The following is a 21196-nucleotide window of genomic DNA, read 5'->3' as shown; positions in this document are numbered from 1 at the left end:
AACCCAGAAGAAATAAACCAAATTGGCTACCCAGTATTGTGGATGAGAGAACTTTGGCTCATAGACACTCGAGGAAACTTCTATCTCCAGAGTCCTTCTACTCTCAGAAAAAAGGTCCTAGCTTATAAGAATTAGTTCTAATACATTCTCAATATGAAGAAGTTCAGGTACTCAGTACACTGGACTCCTAAGGATAATGAATAAGATTTAATCTGCATTTCTAAGAAATCTGATTCAAGTCTGAGACTAAAATAATCTTTCTCCATAACCAATAAGAAAACAGCATGAATACAAGGCTAATATAACTTCTAATACAGTTACAAGCTCTATTACAGTTAAAAACAGCATTATTCATTTGGTCACTGACAAATGATTTTTAAAAAACACTTTATACAAAAGTAGAGCTCTAGTTCCTCTTTTGTGAAATACAGAATAAATACATTTTGGGTCACTACGCATTTTCCACATAATTATGGAAAGCACTGCAGAGAAAGTGGTGATTAGATTGCTGTCCCATTATTCCAAAGAAATATATCATAGTATGGAAAAACACCTTAATAAAGGAGAAACTCCCCAAAAAACCATGAAAATCAGAAGATGTCAAGGAACAACCAAGAAAATATAAAAATAAAACAAATAACAAAAAAAATTAAATTCAACTTTCAAGAAGAGTCAAGATTTAAAGTTAGACATGGTTATAAAATATGCAAAGATTTTCTTTGCATGAAACTAAAGACTGATAGATTTCATCAGATAACATGACAAATGGCAAACTATATATGAGGTTTACAGGATACATATCCATAACAATATATCACTAATAATAATCAAGAGCTCAATCAATAAGAGCAAAGGGTACAAATAAGCAAGGTATTAATCAGAATAAACAGCAAAAATGTGAAGATTTTCTACTCTTCCTAGCACTCAAAGACCAAAAAATTACAAATGAAAAGGGTTTTCCTCCATCAGATATGCAAAAACTGTAAAGATGCATAATAGATAGACAGTAAAGGACAGAATTGGAGAAAAAAGGAATTTTCATGTACAGATGTCGGTATACTCTCTCTGAGAAGCAACTTTACAAGATGTATCAAAATTTTACACGTATATATTCTTTACCCAGGAATTCCCTTCTTTTTAATTTTATTTTTAATTTTTTTTTAATTTACATCCAAATTAGTTAGCATATAATGCAACAATGATTTCAGGAGTAGATTCCTTAGTGCCCGTTACCCATTTAGCCCATTCCCCCTCCCACAGCTCCTCCCATAACCCTCAGTTTGTTCTCCATATTTATGAGTCTCTTCTGTTTCGTCCCCCTCCCTGTTTTTACATTATTTTTGTTTCCATTCCCTTATGTTCATCTGTTTTCTCTCTTAAAGTCCTCATGTGAGTGAAGTCATAGGATTTTTGTTTTTCTCTGACTAATCTAACTTAGCATAATACCCTCCAGTACCATGCACATAGTTGCAAATGGCAAGATTTCATTCTTCTTGATTGCTGAGTAATACTCCATTGTATAGATATACCACACCTTCTTTATCCATTCATCCGTTGATGGACATTTAGGCTCTTTCCATACTTTGGCTATTGTTGATAGTGCTGTCATAAATATGGGGGTGCATGTGTCCCTTTGAAACAGCACACCTGTACCCCTTGGAAAAATGCCTAGTAGTGCAATTGCTGGGTCACAGGATAGTTCTATTTTTAACTTTTGGAGGAACCTCCCTACTGGTTTCGAGAGCCTGCATTCCCACCAACAATGCAAAAGAGATCCTCTTTCTCTGCATCCTCGCCAACATCTGTTGTTGCCTGAGTTGTTAATGTTAGCCATTCTGACAGGTGTGAGGGGGTATCTCATTGTGGTTTTGAGTTGTATTTCCCTGATGATGAGTGATGTGGAGCATTTTTTCATGTGTTGGTTGGCCATCTGGATGTCTTCTTTGGAGAAGTGTCTATTCATGTCTTTTGCCCATTTCTTCACTGGATTATTTGTTTTTCGGGTGTGGAGTTTGGTGAGCTTTTTATAGATTTTGGATACTAACCCTTTATCTGATATGTCATTTGCAAATATCTTCTCCCATTCTGTAGGCTGCCTTTTAGTTTTGCTGATTGTTTCCTTCACTGTGCAGAAGCTTTCTATTTTGATGAGGTCCCAGTAGTTCATTTTTGCTTTTGTTTCCCTTGCCTCTGGAGACGTGTTGAGCAAGAAGTTGCTGTGGCCAAGATCAAAGAGGTTGTTGCCTGCTTTCTCCTCGAGGATTTTGATGGCTTCCTGTCTTACATTGAGGTCTTTCATCCATTTTCAGTTTCTTTTTGTGTATGGTGTAAGAAAGTGGTCCAGGTTCATTCTTCTGCATGTCGCTGTCTAGTTTTCCCAGCACCACTTGCTGACGAGACTGTCTTTATTCCATTGGATATTCTTTCCTGCTTTGTCAAAGATTAGTTGGCCATACATTTGTGGGTCCATTTCTGGGTTCTCTATTCTGTTCCACTGATCTGAGTGTCTGCTCTTGTGCCAGTACCATACTGTCTTGATGGTTACAGCTTTGTAGTATAGCTTGAAGTCTGGGATTGTGATGCCTCCTGCTTTGGTTTTCTTTTTCAAGATCGCTTTGGCTATTCGGGGTCTTTTCTGGTTCCATACAAATTTTAGGATTATTTGTTCTAGCTCTGTGAAGAATTCTGGTGTTATTTTGATAGGGATTGCATTGAATATGTATATTGCTTTGGGTAGTATTGACATTTTAACAATATTTGTTCTTCCTATCGAGGAGCATGGGATCTTCTTCCATTTCTTTGTGTCTTCTTCAATTTCTTTCATAAGCTTTCTATAGTTTTCAGTGTATAGATTTTCACCTCTTTGGTTAGATTTATTCCTAGGTATTTTATGTTTTTTTGTGCAACTGGAAATGGGATTGATTCCTTGATTTCTCTGTCACTTCATTGTTGGTGTATAGGAATGCAACCGATTTCTGTGCATTGATTTTATATCCTGCAACTTTGCTGAATTCATGAATCAATTCTAGCAGTTTTTTGGTGGAATCTTTTGGGTTTTCCATATAGAGTACCATGTCACCTGCAAAGAGTGCAAGTTTGACCTCCTCCTAGCCGATTTGGATGCCTTTTATTTCTTTGTGTTGTCTGATTGCAGAGGCTAAGACTTCCAATACTATGTTGAGTAACGGTGGCAAGGGTGGACATCCCTGTCTCATTCCTGACCTTAGGGGGAAAGCTCTCAGTTTTTCCCCATTGAGGATGACATTAGCGTTGGGTCATTCATACATGGCTTTTATGATCTCAAGGTATGCTCCTTCTATCCCTACTTTCTTGAGGGTTTTTATCAAGAAAGGATGCTGCTGTATTTTGTCAAATGCTTTCTATGCATCTATTGAGAGAATCATATGGTTCTTGTCCTTTCTTTTATTGATGTGATGAATCACATTAATTATTTTGTGGATATTGAACCAGCCCTGCATCCCAGGTATAAATCCCACTTGGTCGTGGTGAACAATTTTTTTAATGTATTGTTGGATCCGGTTGGCTAATATCTTGTTGAGGATTTTTGCATCCATGCTCACAGGGAAATTGGTCTATAGTTCTCCTTTTTAGTGGGGTCTCTGGTTTTGGAATCAGGGTAATTCTGGCTTCATAGAAAGAGTTTGGAAGTTTTCCTTCCATTTCTATTTTTTGGAACACCTTCAAGAGAATAGGTGTTAACTCTTCCTTAAGTGTTTGGTAGAATTCCTCTGGAAAGCCATCTGGCCCTGGACTCTTGTTTTTTTGGCAGATTTTTGATTACTAATTCGATTTCCTTACTGGTTATGGGACAGTAATTCCCTTCTAAGAGTTATCTTAAGGGCTGCCTGGGTAGCTCAGCCAGTTAAGCATCCGACTTTGGCTCAGGTCACAATCTCATGGTTTATGGGTTCAAGCCTCTCATCAGGCTCTGTGCTGACAGCTCAGAGCCTGGAGTCTGCTTCAGATTCTGTGTCTCCTTCTCTCTCTGCCCCTTCCCCACTTATGCTCTGTCTGTCTTCCAAAAATAAATAAACGTTAAAAAAAATTTAAGAGCTATCCTAAGAAAATAATTCCCTGTATTTTTTAATTGCACACATATAGAAGTATGTAACAACATAACCTGCTAGGGGGAAAGTCAAAATTAATATAAATGTTTATACAAAGGAATGATGCACACACCGTACAGCCAATACATGCAACATATGTAAAGAACTTGAATCAGGCCCTGGAAATAATACTACAAGTTAATTTCATGCATGTTAAGGGGAAAAGTCAGGAAATGGATACTCTAAGCTGTGAACTCAGTATCTGGAGGAAGGAAGAAAAGGAAGGAAAGAAGTAACCTAGATTTACCTCTGATAACACAGAACCAAATGAATTTTCACTTTCTACAATTAGTATTGCTTAAATTTTTATCTTTTTTTTTTAAGTTTTATTCATTTAAGTAATCTCTACACCCGATGTGGGACTCAAACTCACAACCCTGAAAGAGTTGCACACTCTTCCAATTGAGCCAGACAGGCACCCCTCTTTAAATCTTTATAATAAATATTTTAACTGGTTAGAATTATATGGTCTTTATTTTAAGATATTAAAAACATATTAAAGTGAAAGTGCTTTCTGATCCCACTCCTTGGAAATAATCATTACTAGCACAAAGTTTATAATCATATACATTTTTAACTTTACATTAACACATACATGCTAATATATTTTATTTCAAATGTGAGGTACTGAGATACTAAAAACCACAATGGCTACTGAGAGTAATGATATGAAGAACGTGCTTTGCTTGAAATAAGTTCTTGAAAATTTTGAAAAATAAATAACAGTTTTTATCTGATATTAGAACACCAATTGATTGGTCATACTTTTCTGAAATACTCTCATAAAACATTCTAAAGCAGGTGTAGGTTCATTAAGAAAATAATCAATTATTGCTGACCATGGAAAGCACAAACTATGCTGATATGAGTAAATGCCCATTTATAGTATATTATATTTAATAACGACCTACCATGGCATAAGATGCCATCCAAATCCTTCAGTTTCTCACTTTTAAAGGACAGACTTTCCACAGAAACACCTACAGAAAGGGAACCTGCTTTTCTTCTGGGTCATAATTTTCAAAAGATCTTACCATCTTTTGAAGCAACTTTCTTTCTTTTTCTTTTTTTTTAATGTTTTTATTTTATTTTTGAGAGAGAGAGAGAGAGAGCGGGGGAGGTACAGAGAGAGAAGGGTACAGATGATCTGAAGCAGGATCCGCACTGAAAGCAGAGAGCCTGCTGCGGGGTTCGAACTCACAAACCATGAGATCATGACCTGAGCTGAAGTCAGACACTCAACCAACTGAGCCACACAGGTGCCCCACCATGTAACAACTCTCAACAAATATTTATTCACACCTTGAAACAAGTACTTGGTGAGGTGCGAAAGATATGAAGACAGAATACAAATCTAGCCAAGAGGTATAGGGTGCCTGGCTGGCTCTGTCAGTGGGGCATGTGACTCTTGATCTAGGGGTTGCAAGTTCAAGCCCCATGTTGGGTGTAGAGAATTTAAAATAATAAAATCTTTAAAACAAAAACAATCTAACAAGAGGTAAATGAGCAACTAAAATTAAAAAAAGGAGAGTAAATCGTACATCAGCACATACTATTAAATTGAATATGGAGCAAAAGGGTCAGCAGAACATGAGAATTCTAGAAAAGGAAATAGCAATGAAATGACCTTAAAGAGAATGGGTCATTTGAGGAAATGAAAGAAGTTCAGTACAACTATCACAAAGGAGTACTATCAGAGCAAGGAAGAAGATGTGAGACACTCTTTAAGGATGGCTGAAAATGCATGCACCTGGGTGGCTCAATCAGTTAAGCATCTGACTCTTGGTTTCAGCTTAAGTCACCATCTCATGGTTCGTGGGTCCGAGCCCTGCACTGGGTTCTGTGCTAGCAGCATGGAGCCTGCTTGGGATTCTCTCTCTCTCTCTCTCTCTCTCTCTCTCTCTCTCTCTCTCTCTCTCTCCTCTTCTCCCCTCTCATGCTGTCCCTCTCTCAAAATTAAATAGATAAACTTAAAAAAATATTTTTTTAAAAGGATGGCTGAAAATGATGCTGGAAAAATACAGTGAGGGGATCAGTTCACAAAAGATCTAATGAACCTGGATTCAACAACTGTGCTAAATTCACTTCTTAATTCTAAAGTTTATAGGTTCTTTTGCATTTTCCATATATACAATCAAGTTATCGATGAATAAAGACAATTTTACATCTTTCATTCTAGTATTTACATCTTTTATTTATTTTTCTTCCCTATTGTAATGTCTAGGACCTACATTCAAAGATAAATAAAAGTTGTGGTAGAAGCTATCCCAAACTCAGCAGAAAGTATTTAATATATCACTATTAAGTATAATGTAAGCTGTAGGTTTTTTATAATCTTTATCATACTGAGGATGTTTCTATCCTAATTTGTGGAAAGGTTTTTTTAATCATAAATGATTACTGGATTTTATCAAAGGTTTTTTCCACTTCTAATAAGATGCTCATCTGGATTTTCTTCTTTGTTCTATTAATACAAATTACACTGAATGATCTGAATGATTTTCAAATGTTAACTAACCTTGTATTTCTGAAATATCTTACTCGGTCATGATATAACATTCTTTGCATATATCACTGGATTCTAGTTGGTAATATTTATATGTAAATTACATCAAGAAAGAAAGAAAAGAGAAGAAGAGGGAGAGGGGAGGGAGAGAGGATAAGAAGAGAGTAGGCAGAGAGGGAGAGCGAATTGTTGGGTATGAGAAGGTAAGATTAAGAAAAACAAGTTAGTATAGAGGTGCCTGGGTGGCTCAGTTAGTTAAGTCCAACTCTTGATCTCAGCTCAGGTCATGATCTCACAGTTCATGGGATGGAGCCCCACACTGGGCTCTGAGCTGACAGAGCAGAGCATGCTTGGAATTCTCTCGTGCACTCATGCATGTACGTGTATGCTCTCTTTCTCAAAATAAATAAACATTTTTTTTTAAAAATAAGGAAAAAAAAGAAAAACATGATAATAGAAAAGAAGTATTCAACAGAAGAGTTTATAATCCTGAGGGAGACAATCTCCCAAAAAGAACAGGAAACAAATTGTTTTTTAAAACTGATCATTCTAGGGGCATTTGGGTAGCTCAGTTGGTTGAGCATCTGACCCAACTTCAGCTCAGGTCATGATCTCATGGTTCGTGAGTTCAAGCCCTGCATTGGGCTCTGTGCTGACAGTTCAGAGCCTAGAGCCTACTTCGGATTCTGTGTCTCCCTCTCGCTCTGCCCGCCCCCCCCCCCCCCCGACTCATGCTCTGCCTCTCTCTCTCTCTCTCAAAAATAAACATTAAAAAATAAAAATTAAAAAAATAAAAAATAAAATTAATCATTCTAGGGAGTATAACAGCCAAATAATGTAAGTACCTGAGAGAACAAATAAAACTAAAAGAAGGTATCAAAAAATAAATTTAAAGAAATTTTCTAAAACTGCACTAATTTTCATCCTCACTGAAGGGGCCCAGGACAATGTATGAGCTAAGAAACATCATTGTAAAGTTTGAGAACACTGGGAACAAGACTAACATTATGCTAGTTCCCAGAGAAAAACAAGCCATAGACAAAGAAAAAGGTATCAAAATGGCTTCAGACTCTTCAACCATAACACTAGATGAATGCCTTAAAAATTCTGAACACCATTTACAAAAAAGTATTTGTTAGCCAGCCAAATTAGCAATCAAGAATTAAGAAAGAATAAAGACAACTTCAGACAAACAAGATTTACCACACATCTTTTTTCCAGAAGCTACTAAAGAACTTACTCCACCAAAATGATCACACAAAGCAAAATGGATGAAAGAGAGGGATGGGGTATTCTATTTTCCATTACAAATTTTATGTGATCAGTCACATGTAGAACTTCAGTGAAAACAAACCTAAAAATTAATCAAATACAACAAAAGTGATACATATGTAACTTTTGCACAAGAACATTTAGCTGTGTGAAATTATATTTTAAATATATTATATTTTTAAATATTATATTATAGAAATATTTTTTAATTAGAAAAAATAAATTAAGCATATTCAAATTCTACTACCAACAATAACTTTTATAGCTTTATACTCTCTCACGAAGTATTTCTGCCCAAAGTAAAAGTTGAAAAACGTGGGAAATTAATAATTGACATATATAAAAGAGCTTCATAAATGAACTGAAAGGAGAAAAATCTGCCTCTGAATTACATACAAAAGAAACAAAGACATAGCAGAGTCTTTTAATAATAAAGTTGTTCTTGAGTCCAACTACCCAAAGAGAAGGCTGGCTACTCCAAAAACCTTCCAGAAAAAGATGTTCAACAATCTTCCTTGTTAAAGGATTTCACCAAAACTCAAATGCAATAAAAATCAGAGCAAGAGAGAGTGAGAGAGAGCAAAGGAGAGACAGCTGAACTCTGGATGTGTCATACAGCCCAATAACAAGGAGAAAAATCTCTACATGACTGCAGGATGCTGTTGCCTTGTTACCTCCACCCTTCCCATTTCAATTAAGCAGATTTAATTGCTAAATTGATCCCTGACATTACTTACACATATGGTTAGTGCATAACACACACAGTAGTAAGTTTTAATGAACTTCATTCTCACCAGTTTAGAGAATTATAAGCTAAATGAAGTATTATAAGGAAGATTATCCAACTTCTAGTAAACTTTAAAAACAGAATTAGACTTTTTAATATCCTCTTTTTAAAAAGATTTTAGAGTATGCAAACAAGATTAAAATGACTATGTTTTCATTGCTCGTGCAAAAACATTCTGAGTGAACACAGGCAAATTAATGAGAAAACATATCACTAAAGAGTCAGGAGTTATTAGGCACCCAAATAGCATATTTAATTTAAACACATATTTGACTTTTTAAATCAAAACATACATAATATTTAAATACAACATTAAGAAGTATTCATTTTTAAAGCAGAGATTAAAGGTCAAAAGCCTGAAACTGTACTTCTGACAAGGCTGGAAATGTAGACAGCAGACTTATCCACAAGTGAGATAATGGTGAAAACCAAGCTCTCCAAGGCAGTTTAAGAATAACTGCGAAGAAGAGCAAAGACATGAGAACAACAGAGACTTGGGGAATACCCACAGAAGAAAGCTAAGCCAGAAGCATAACAAAAGCAGTACAGTCAGCAAGGAAGGGATCTGGGAAGAGTGATGCCATGAAAACCAAGAGAGAAGAGGGTTTCAAGAAAGAGCCAGCAAAGTCAGAGGCTAAATTGAGATCAAAGAGGATGAAGATAAATCAAAACCACAGTAGAATGTGAATGGCCATATTGAATTGGTTAAGATTACCTATTTCCATCTCAACTGACAGAACAAGAATTTATCTTGTGGGGAGGAGAGGATGGGGCATGGACACTTGGAGGAAAACAGACTTTAGTTATCATTCTTGCTGTCTGTAGTCCAAGACCAATAAAAGAGAAACTCCTAAATGATTTGTTTCTTCTTAAGGGCTACACTCACCAAACTGTGGAGCAGGCAAGATTCTAGCCGCTCGAATGGGGCCATGTCGAACAGAAAAGAGCTCCTGTGCTTCCCCACTGATCTGCATGAGAAGACAAAAAATTTCCGTAAATGAAAATACAGGTCAGAACATGATTATATGAAAACAAGATCTCCTAAATTTTATCACAATTTTTTGTCTGAAATGTAATATATGTACACACAGAGACACACACATTTATGGTTGTTCATACACATTCAGCATATTCATATTTAAATTACCACAAATATTTTTAGAAAATGATAAGAGCACACACTTAATATAAACAGGAAAATGAATGATCTGCTCTTAAAGTCTATAATTCTTATCTTTAAGAAACTCCTGTTAGTCTGCTCAGTTCCTGCATGATTGCCTTTCATTTTAGAGCAGAGCAGCTATGATTTTTTTAATTAGTACCAGGTGTTCCACGTAACAAAAAGGTAAATATTCTTAGTATTCTGAAAAACAGAACTTAAATGCAGTAATTTCTGCAAATATGTTGTAAAGGAGAAAAAGCAAAACATACTGCAAAGAACACATAGTGGAACATGAATAACCTGTGCACCAGGTTATGGTTCTGCAACTACCTTCCTGTTAACGACTTTGAATAAGTCATTTAGCATCTATAAACCTATATATTTCTCTTTTTTTAATATATTTTGAATTAAAATCATAGATATTTAAGGTGTACATGATGGTTTCATATGCATACATAATAAAATTATCACTGCAGTCATTTCCTCCTTTTTTGTATGATGAGAACACATGAAATCTACCCTCAACATTTTTAAAGTATTCAACACAGTGCTATTAACTACAGGCATCATGCCTGAACATTATATCTCTAGACTTACTCATCCTACATAATTGCAACTCTGTACCCTTTGACCAACATCTCTCCACTCCCCTCACCTCCCATAAGCCTGTATTATTTTGCATTTATAAACTTAAAAGGTAAAGGTGCCAAAGAACCTCAAAATACTAATCATTTCAATATTCTATGAATTAAAGAAGTAATATGTAAGCATCTTTAAATGTCATCATTTTTATTACACACATAGATCAAACACTGTATGAATGTTCGTTTTGAGTCATATCAGATTTATTCCTCAGATATAAAGAGTACAGTAGTATATTAATCCAAAGGTAAAAGGGTATGACAATATATGTGTCAAGTGCAAAAACAACTGCTTTTCCAAATTAGTGTTTCAAGAGAACAGTTTGCTGCTAATTGAAGTATTGAGCAGATTAAACTAGAATTAGTTAAGACTGCTTTAAGTGATAATTTAGTCCCCGATACATTTTCATAACTCTCAAGCGTTTGATGGAATGTGTGATATCAGATGGGGAAAATGGCCAAAATTATAAAACTAGTTCTAAATACTCAAGAACTTACAACACATGTAATAAACATTCAATAAGAGAAACATGCGGATGGTAGTTTTTTTTCAATAGGGCCTGCCAAACAAGCAGTTTAAAATATAAACAACATATATAAGATAAAAGGCTTATAAAGCTTTCAATATTAAACTGTAAATCTGCAGCACTTCCTTTAACTACTTTTTCAGATCTTCAGCTTCTCTTCTGTCTGAATTTAAGGACTGCAAACTATAAATATTTTGTTTCTTATAAATGTTAACTTATGGTGATGCCTAAAGAGCCATCATATTCATTCTGCCTATAAAAATTACTATAAACTTATTCGCTGGCCACAATGGCAAATCTCTCTATAGCACTTGGGATGCAGGTTTGAGGAATGCTAGGCTCTTCTCACCAACTGTGCAACAACAGCACCACCTATCACCAATTAAACACACCAAACTATAAACTCAGTATAGCAAAAGATAAGAATTTAGCTCTCTACAAACTCCTTTGTGAACATTAATTTTCTACATGAAAAACATGGCCATTATATACTATAGCTCTTAAGTCTACAGTTTAATATTATAGAACAGAATTTAAAATTTAGAAAAAGCCTTAAAAGGTCACTTTGTTCAACCTCCCACCCAACACAGGAATCACACATTCTCTAAAATCCAAAAAGTATGATCTTGCTGATATTAAGCACACTTTTGCTGAAAGGTACGTCACTAATGTAATACATTTATATTATAGAGTTATTATTAGCTATCTCCACCAAAATGGGGATTAAAAATGGATAAATAATATTCTTCAATATACAGACTATTCTACTTACAAGGAAATAAAAAATTATAAAACAATATTATAGAAGTTGCACTGAAATTGTAATTCAGAGCAATGAAAAACACTTCTCACTCTAACAAATATACATTCATACTTTTAACAAATCATAATATTCTAACACAAAGTCTGCTGTGTACTATTATGGCCATATTCCACAGATCTAGCATTTAGCTTTTGGTTCTATCAAATAAAGCCTTAAAGTAAAGTAAAATAAAAAATAAAAGTCTAATCATATTTAACTGACCTATGTGTACTAAATTATACTAAATAATAAAGAACAAGGCAAACGTGTCTTGGCATTCTCACAATATGATAAACATTTGTTAACACTGGATTTAATTCACATGAGCTTTACTCTGACATTGAAAAACATTTTGAAATCTGAACACACCATGCTCTCCAGCATAACAGCTTTCAAAACAGACCTAAATGCTCTATTCTATTCTAAGCTTCTACTCTAAATCCCTCTTTAAATATACCACAAAAGGTAAGAAAAAACATTAGGACTGATTACAAAATGCATCCCACATTTATTACCCATCCTTTATTACCTCTAAGTTAAGATCCTTGAATCTTTAATTGTAACATAAGGGAAGGGAGGGATGAAGAAACATTCTGTCACTATTTACAAATATTTGTGACTATGTTAAAATCAACGTTGTTAGAAGCATAATTCCAAAGTATCCTAAGTGAGTCTCAAATGCCAAACTTCTGAGATGAGAGAAGTCTCCAAATAATGTGTACAAATGCTACACTGGAATACTATTTCAGAAGAGTGCCAACAAAGTGTGTACAGATAAGACGTGCACATTTTAGAAAGAACACAAGTTGGATATGTCCTTACAGGCTCGGCTTTAGCTGCCGCTTTCAATTGCCTCTAATAATTTTATACAGCATGTTCACTGGTAATTCTGCTCTCAAATAAATGCGTGTCAAAACTGATTAAGTTTTTAAAGGCTTTCAAAGTGATTTTTACATTTCTTAAAAAAGAGCTCACTGAAAATGGGGGAAAAAAATCTCAGAGATGAGGATTTTATATATCCTGACAAGAATTACCAGGAGCGTTAAGTTCATTTTTAAACCAACAATAATAATAAATACAAGGGCAGAACTACAAGGAAGGAGTTGTACCAAGCAATGTTCCAACTTCCTGGCAACTGTGGTAACTTGGGGAGAGGCGCAAACAGGGAGGAAACCTCTCCAAGAGTTCCTCATGGGTCTCTGCCTTTGTTCTTACTGGCATTTTAATTTCTGATGACAGACTTTTGTTGTTTGGAGCATAAACCGGACGTACCAGTTTGGAGGCACAATAAGGAGAACAAAGAATGATTTGTTCACACTGTAGGAAAAAAATCTTTTCCAACCATAGAAAATAGCTTTCGCATGGTGAAAATATGCAAATTACATACCAAACCAAAAAAGTGGGGGGGAGAGTACAAGTTTAGAATCTCACAACTCAATCTAAGGCAAAGGGAAATTATAACAGCCGAGACAATACACACAGGGAAAGGGCTATAAAAGTTGTGGGAGTTTATAACTACCTCTAGAAAATTCTAAAAGCAAATGAAGGTCATCTAGCCCTCAGAACCAAACTTGTTTCTGAAATCATGATGACTTTTCAAAGATATATGACTACAAAATAGAAAAGTCAATCAAATACCATGGACAATAATAATGCTTTATGACACAGAATTAGGACAAGAGTACATATTTACACCCCCAACTTCCCTTTTAGATACTAGTCAAATGGAGAATTGTGTCTGCAGTTAATTCTTTTTATCAAACATTGTTGAATAACAGACACAGAAATAACACCTCAGTCATACATATATGTACAGCTTAATGAATTTTCCATGTTAAAATACCTCTGTTACCAGCACAGACATCAAGAAACAGAACATGACAGATACTCAGAAGGTCCCTCACACCCCTTTCCCAGTCACAAACCCAACTCAAGAATAATCATAACCACTATCCTGACTTCATTACATATAAATTTTACTCATTCAAATTTATGCAAATAGAATCACACAGTATACACTCTTTTGTGAATTACATATGTATGAAATTCATTCATGTTGTTGCATACGATTGGTTTTTTTATTTTTTTATTGCAGTTTTCAAATTTCTATTGCTATACAGATTTCCACTGTGTGAAAAATACTACAATTTATCCATTTTACTATTGGTGGACTTCCAGGTTGTTTCCAGTTCTTGGCTCTTAAGATGTCAGGAAAAATTGAAAAAACTTTCAAATGAGAAAAAGATCACTATATGTCCTTTCAATGGATTACCAAGAGTGTCTAGTGGACCCTTTGGGGTTATTTGATTTTATATGCATCTATACCCTTGTTTTGCAATATTGTAAGTTATAGAAAACTGATAGTAACTGACTCTTGTCCACAGAAATGCAAGTGAATTTTGTCTGGAAGAGATACAATTGAATTCCACTCTATAAAAAAGATGATTCCAGGCAGTACATTTTAGTTTCAGTAGTGTATTAACCAGGTTTGCACCTCGTAAAAAGTTCATTGTAGTATTTCTAATTGCCTATATTGGTTCTTCAGATTCTCCCTTGAACCAGCTGTAACAACTTGCCAAACACCTCATTTATTAATGAGTTAAATAAAATCTATGACATCTGTTCCATTTTACAGTTGTAGGAGAGCCATGATTTTAGCATTTTTAAAAGAACATTGTAAAGAATACTGTTATGAATATTCTTGCACATTTCATTTAGTGAATATATATATATATTTCTCCTGGGTATAAATCTACTAGTTAGAATTGCTCCTATATTAGGCATATGTGCATATTTTGTAGATTTCAACAAAATAGTTTTCTACAGTGATTGTACAAATTGACACTTCCACCAGCAATGAAAAAGAGTTCTACCTGCTCACTTCCTCACCAACAGTTTGTATCAGGCACTCTGGCGTGTTCAATGGGACTTTCACTGTGGTTTTAATTTGTATTTTCTTCATGACTAAGGAGATGGATCAAACACCTTTTCATATGCTTATTGGAATTAGTTATACTATTCCATGAATGACTGTTAAAGTCTCTTGCCCACTACAGTTCCCTGATTCTAAGACATTATGGATTTAAATCTATTGTGCACAGCGAATGAAATGCAGGTCAGTATCCTCTGAAAAGTAATGCTGCCTCAAACTAACTATATAAATAGTCTTTATTGTAGTGGCCTGCCATCAGGGAAAATGATGTAAGACTTTTGTCCTGAAGGACCCTTGATTACCACATGTATATATGATGGATAGTTCAGAATATGAATGAGACTCAAGAACTCATTTCAAGAAAAAGGTAGAACTCTTTGTAGCTAATCAAATTCGTATCTTAATTCCAAATCCAGTAATAAATAAGCAACCCTCCCTTCAACAAGGTACAATGGCTTGGTTATAGCGACATGATATCCATCTCTTGAAGTGAAAAATATTGATTTGTAAAAATTCATACTAACATTCAAAGAAAATTCCGTCTCTGTTAAAGATAGGAAACACACAAAAATTGCTATACTTTCCCTGGAACTCAAACAGCTCAAACAAAAGATAATGACTAGTAGTTCTTTTTCTTGATACTTTAACAAGTTTTCATCTTTAAAAAAAATTAAAAAGAAGTATTAATTTGCCTATTTTTTTTCAAAATGGGTACAGCATATATAGCAGATGATTTCCAGGCTAGAAATATGAATTGAAAACCAAGACACCAGACATGAAAGACAAAAGAAAAAAATTCCCCATGTTTATCTCATGCACATGCAGACTTTCAATCAAAAATATCTTTCATGTCAGAGTTCTCCACACCAGTAATGGCTCCGGTTCCACTTGGAAAGTCTGACAGAGTAAAAGCAGCCCACAGGTGGGACCCTGGAAGTTTTATTCTTTTCCCAAAATCAAGGGAAAGTACAACAATGACAAGTACAATGGCAAGTACATACAACAATATGCCAGGATCATAGGTTGCAAATATCACACATCAACCACATCAAATATTCCAACAGTTTATTTTAGTAGAAAACAAACTGGACTTGTGTTTATTAACTATACAAATTTGCTAAATATGAGTTTGGCTCTATTTTTTTTCTTAATGTTTATTTATTTTTGAGAGAGAGAGAGAGAGAGCGAGCGAGCACGAGTGGGGGAGGGGTAAAGAGAGAGAGGGAGACACAGAATCTGAAGCAGGCTCCAGGCTCTGAGCTGTCAGCACAGAGCCCAATTCAGATCCTCTGTCCCCTTTCTCTCTGCCCCTCCCCTGCTCTCACTCTCTCTCAAAAAATAAAATAGAGGTGATGATATATCTAAGAAGGCAACTGTAATGATTAAATTGCATATCTAAAATAGGTAACATAAAAGACAGTTAAATCAAAAAGATGCTTGTTGAATAAATGGATGAATAAATGACTGGGTCTATATCAGCCTCATTATTCAATCTTAATGGTATTTAGCATAAATCTGACTTTGCCCCACTGTTCTCAAAGCATGTTATTAATATTTAATGTCTGAAAATGTGTTATAATACCATACAATAAAACACATTTGGTACATCTCATTCTTGAAGCCACCAGTATATTACTTCCTATGTTTTACAGCTCTCAGTAAAAGGGCTATTACCATGGTGGAAAGCAGCACATCATCTGTGCAACAGTTCTTACAAGGCAGTCTCCACCCTCTCTAGCAAATACCCTACACTCATTCCAATCTTTATGTGTTTATATGATGTTTTTACCTGCAACAGGTTTTCTTACCAACTATGATGTTTTAAAAACAGCACATTTAAATATGCAAATAGAGAGTTATCAATCTTTCTAAATGTGCCACATGTACTAACCACACAGATACAACTGAAATGAAGTTCCTTAAAAAAAGACCATCATTTCCTTAAAAGGTAACACCAAATAAAAGTTTTTTAATTAAGGAGAAAATGTAAACTATAAAGTTATTAATAACTTATATCAATATTGGTTCATTAATTTTAACAAATGTACCTCACTAATGCAAGATGTTAAACAGGGGCAAATACGGTGGTGAGGGGATACATGGGAACTCTCTGTACTTTCTACTCAATTTTTAGGTAGACCTATAATTGGTCAAAAAAATAATGTCTATTAACTTTTATTTACATATATAGGTATGGAAAAATGTGGAAATTCCACAAATAAATTTTAACCTTTCCTGATACCCCTCCCAAAAATACAGAGAGTGAGAATGAAGAGGTGATGAGGTCTTATACTAAGGGAATTCAGTTCTTAAAGCAACAGAAGGAACTCACTTCGCCTATTTAAATGTACAAGTGTATAGTTACCACTTTGCTAACTACTTCACATGTGCTAATCATACAGACCACACAACTGAACTGACGATGAAGTTCTTTAAAAAACTGAACATTTAATGACTTTTTTTTTAACTTTAGAAGTCACAAGTTTTTTTTAATTGGGAGGAAAAGCAAAAATACAAAGAAATATAGGGAAAGGAGTGAGAAGTATGACGTTATACCATGGTATTCGATTAATAAGCAACAAAATGACTCCACTAGCTACATGAGTAACTATTATAACTACAAAGCAATCTCTAATGAGAGCTGATAGTCTCTCTCTAGAATCACCCCATGAGCCAATTTGATGATATATTTTCATTTTAGATGTAAGGAAACAAAAAACAATATTCTCCAAACATGACCAGACCAAAGAGGCATCAAAATCTCCTGTTAATATACTGTATTCAAAACAGTTTTTAACCTCAAGCCTTTTTTCTCCAACAAGTCACTGCCAGGGCGTTATTTTATGTTTTACAACTCTGTTCCAACAATTTCAAAAACTTAAGACAGCACAGTTTGAAGAAAGGATTCCTAATAGTAACAGCTTTGGAAAGCTCTTAAAATTAGGAGGAAGACAGGGATAATGTTTTTGTTTTATTTTTGCCTAACTAACCACAAATGATTCAGTTAATGTCAGAGTGTCAGTATCTCTGTAACCTACTGTGTATGCCATCAAAAAAAAAAAAATGCAAACCACAAAAACCACCTGAAACACATATTTTTGAGGACTAACAACTTATAGAGCAGATATTTGCTAACCACATAAAGCAGACAGCAATTGAGTCTATATTTTGTTCTTGACACGAAATTCAAAATACAAAACTTGAGCAAGAAGGAAGTGAGTTTCAAGAACAATATGAAAACCACAGAACACAAATAATGAATGGAACTTGTAATCATATTTTCATACTTCCAAATTTTTGCACACACAGAGGAGTACTTTAAGGCGACTTTAACCTTTCCCCTCCAGTCTGATTTTTGAAAGGAAGATCAAAGAAAAGCAGTTTAAACTCACACGTTCCTTTGGTTATGCAACACAGATTTAGACCTTACACTTCAAAACCCCAGCCATTATTTCAGCACCACCAATCCAAATACCATTCCGAGCTTTGAAGCAGCCCTAATGGTATCTTCCATTTGAAAGTAACACTTTTGTAGTCAAAAGATCTTACTCAGGGTAGATGTTAATGTAAAACCACTCAGACTACACAGACACATATGGCTGGAAGCAGCCTGGAAGGTGTTCAGAAGTCAATGTAACACCATTACAGAGAGTGTCAGCCTAGCAGCTGTCATAAACACTTCATCATCACTCAGACACACAAACTGGATTCCCTTTAACTTGTTACTTTATTTTGTGCAGAATACATGTCCAATTGGAAAGAGAGAAAACAGTGCTACAGATAAGCCAATTTTGGATTACAGCCTCTTTCTACTTCTAAAAGACTGAGTTTGGGGGCGCCTGGGTGGCTCAGTTGGTTAGGCAACTGACTTCAGCTCAGGTCATGATCTCATAGATGGTGAGTTCGAGCCCCGCGTCAGGCTCTGTGCTAACAGCTCAGAGCCTGGAGCCTGCTTCAGATTCTGGGTCTCCCCCTCTCTCTACCCCTCTCCTGCTCATGCTCTGTGTCGCTCTGTCTCTCAGTAATAAATAAATGTTAAAAAAAAATTTTTAAAGACTGAGTTTGTCATATTTGATTGGTATTGTAAATGTATCCTGATACAATCTGTTGGCTGAAGATAGTTTTGCATAGATATCTAACCAAAAAGAAACATTATATTAAATAGAAGCCTAAGATTGTTCTTCTGTAAAATAGATACCTTATGAACTTGTAGGACTGACAAGATGATTTAAAAAATGAATGACAACATCAATGGTAGCAGGAAGCAGAGCAACTACAACTCTCAGATATTGCAGGTGAAAGTGTATCATGGTTCAACATCTTTGAAAAACCTGTAGGCAATTTCTAATCAAGTTAAATATATGCCTGACCTGTGGCCCAGCAATGCTGCTCCTAAGTACATACTCAAAAATAGAGCACATAAATCTACAATTATGTTCATAGAAGCTATATTCATTATAGAAACATATATGCCCATCCCAAAAGGATAATAGCTAAACAATTGGTATATCTAATCAGTGGGATATAACACAGTAATAAAATCAAAAATCAAAAATACAAACCATGACAACATGCAACAACATGTTGCATCTAAAAAATACACTGAACAAAAAAAGACACAAAGGAGTACATACTGTGTGCCTCTATTTATATGACGTTCAATACAGATCTGTGGTCAGAATAGTTATCATCTTACCCGAGGGGAAGGGAAATATTGGCTGGAGAACTATATAAGTAAGAAAAATGCTCTACCTTTTGTTCTCAATGTTACTTTCACTTATTTACATATGGGTACAAACAAACATACACATTTACATAATCACATATACACACAAAGAGTCTTCAAACTACGGACTTGAGGTTTGTACTTTTTAGAGTATGTATGCTATATCTGAATTTTTTTAAGATATCTATCATAAATAAATTATGGTACATCCAGGCAATGTAATATTATTTAGTGCTAAAAAGAAATGAGCTATCAAGCCATGAAAAGACTTGGGCGTAACTTAAATGTGTATTACTAAGTGAAAGAAGCCAATCTGAAACAGCTACATGCTGTATGATTCCAACTATATGACATTATGGAAAGGCAAAACTATACAGTAGTCCCCCTTTATCTATGAGCGATACATTCTAAGACCTCCAGTGGATGCCTGAAACTGTGGATAGTAATAAATCCTATAAATATATTTTCCTATATGTATATACCATGGTGAAGTTTAATTTATAAATTAGGCACAGTAAGAGATTAACAACAATGAAATAAGACAATTATAACAATATACTATAAGAGAAGTTATATGAATGTCTCTCTCTCAAAACATAATGTACTGTATTTACTCTCTTTGTGGTGATGTCAGATGATAAAATGCCTACGTGATGAGATGAAGTGAGATGAATGATGCAGGCATGTGACGTAGTATTAGACTACTATTCACCTTATGGCAATACAGCAGATGCAGGATCGTTTGCTTCCAGACCACAGCTGACTGTGGGTAACGGAAATCATGGAAAGCAAAACCACAGATAAAGGGGACTACTGATGTGGAATGTTGATAGTGGGGAGGCTGTGCATTTTAAGGGTTAAATATGAGCTTTAATTTTTTATCTACAAAATGAGAATGACACTAAATAGTGAAACTAAGGGGTGCCTGCCTGGCTTAAATCAAAGATTCTTGTGTGCATCTTGAGTGTGCAATTCTTGATGTCAGGGTTGTGAGTTCAAGCCTGATTGTTGGGTATAGAGAGTACTCAAAAATAAGAAATCTTAAAAAAAAATAGTAAAATTGACAGGATAATAGAGAATAATAGGTGATGCACCTAATATGATGGTGTGGTATATTCTGATTATTCAAATTACAGATGCTATTATTTATATTAACATTATGAAATTTCTCTAGGCAGCGCAAGTGTCAGAAACTCCCCCAGGCATCTCCTCACTACTCAGTGCTCTGCGGTGCTCCATTCATTCCTCCACTGGAACATGAATTTCACAGGCCAGGGTTTCTCAACTTCAGCCCTACTGACATTTTGGAATGGACAATGCTTTGTTGAGCAAAAATGTCCTAAACATTGTAGGAAGCTTTGCACATCTCTGGCTTTCATCTACTAGATGCCAGTAGCAACTCCCAATCGTGACAATAAAAAATGTCCGCAAACATGGCAAATGTTTCCTTGCGGGCAAAAGCACTCCCATCTGGGAAGCACTGACCCAGACTGCAATTATGTAGTGACACTTCACATATGTAGAATGTGATCTGCTCAGGACTCAGGTCTTAGTGATATTTGTATCTCCTAATACGTGGCATAGACCCTAGGCTTCAATGTGGCTAAATGGAAAAAGTATGGTGCTATTAATTAATAAACATAGAGACTTTAGGAAGAAGGGACAGATTGGGAATAGAATGGGATGTAAGCCAATAGCAAACGATTATGAACTT

The 21196-nt window shown here is 35.1% G+C and overlaps 1 protein-coding gene across 1 annotated transcript in view; it reads right to left on the bottom strand.

The window, feature by feature from the left end:
- Nucleotides 1–21196, bottom strand: part of BCAS3 (BCAS3 microtubule associated cell migration factor) — a 629762-nt gene that overhangs the window by 559412 nt on the left and 49154 nt on the right. The window contains exon 8 of the mRNA XM_043582630.1: nt 9579–9660. Coding sequence (XP_043438565.1) covers nt 9579–9660 — 82 coding nt within the window. The remainder of the gene's footprint in view (nt 1–9578; nt 9661–21196) is intronic.

The sequence above is a fragment of the Prionailurus bengalensis genome, chromosome E1 (assembly GCF_016509475.1).
Source record: "Prionailurus bengalensis isolate Pbe53 chromosome E1, Fcat_Pben_1.1_paternal_pri, whole genome shotgun sequence".
Taxonomy (NCBI): domain Eukaryota; kingdom Metazoa; phylum Chordata; class Mammalia; order Carnivora; family Felidae; genus Prionailurus; species Prionailurus bengalensis.
Note: the sequence above shows the minus strand (reverse complement) of the source record. Positions and strands in the feature narration are given on the sequence as shown.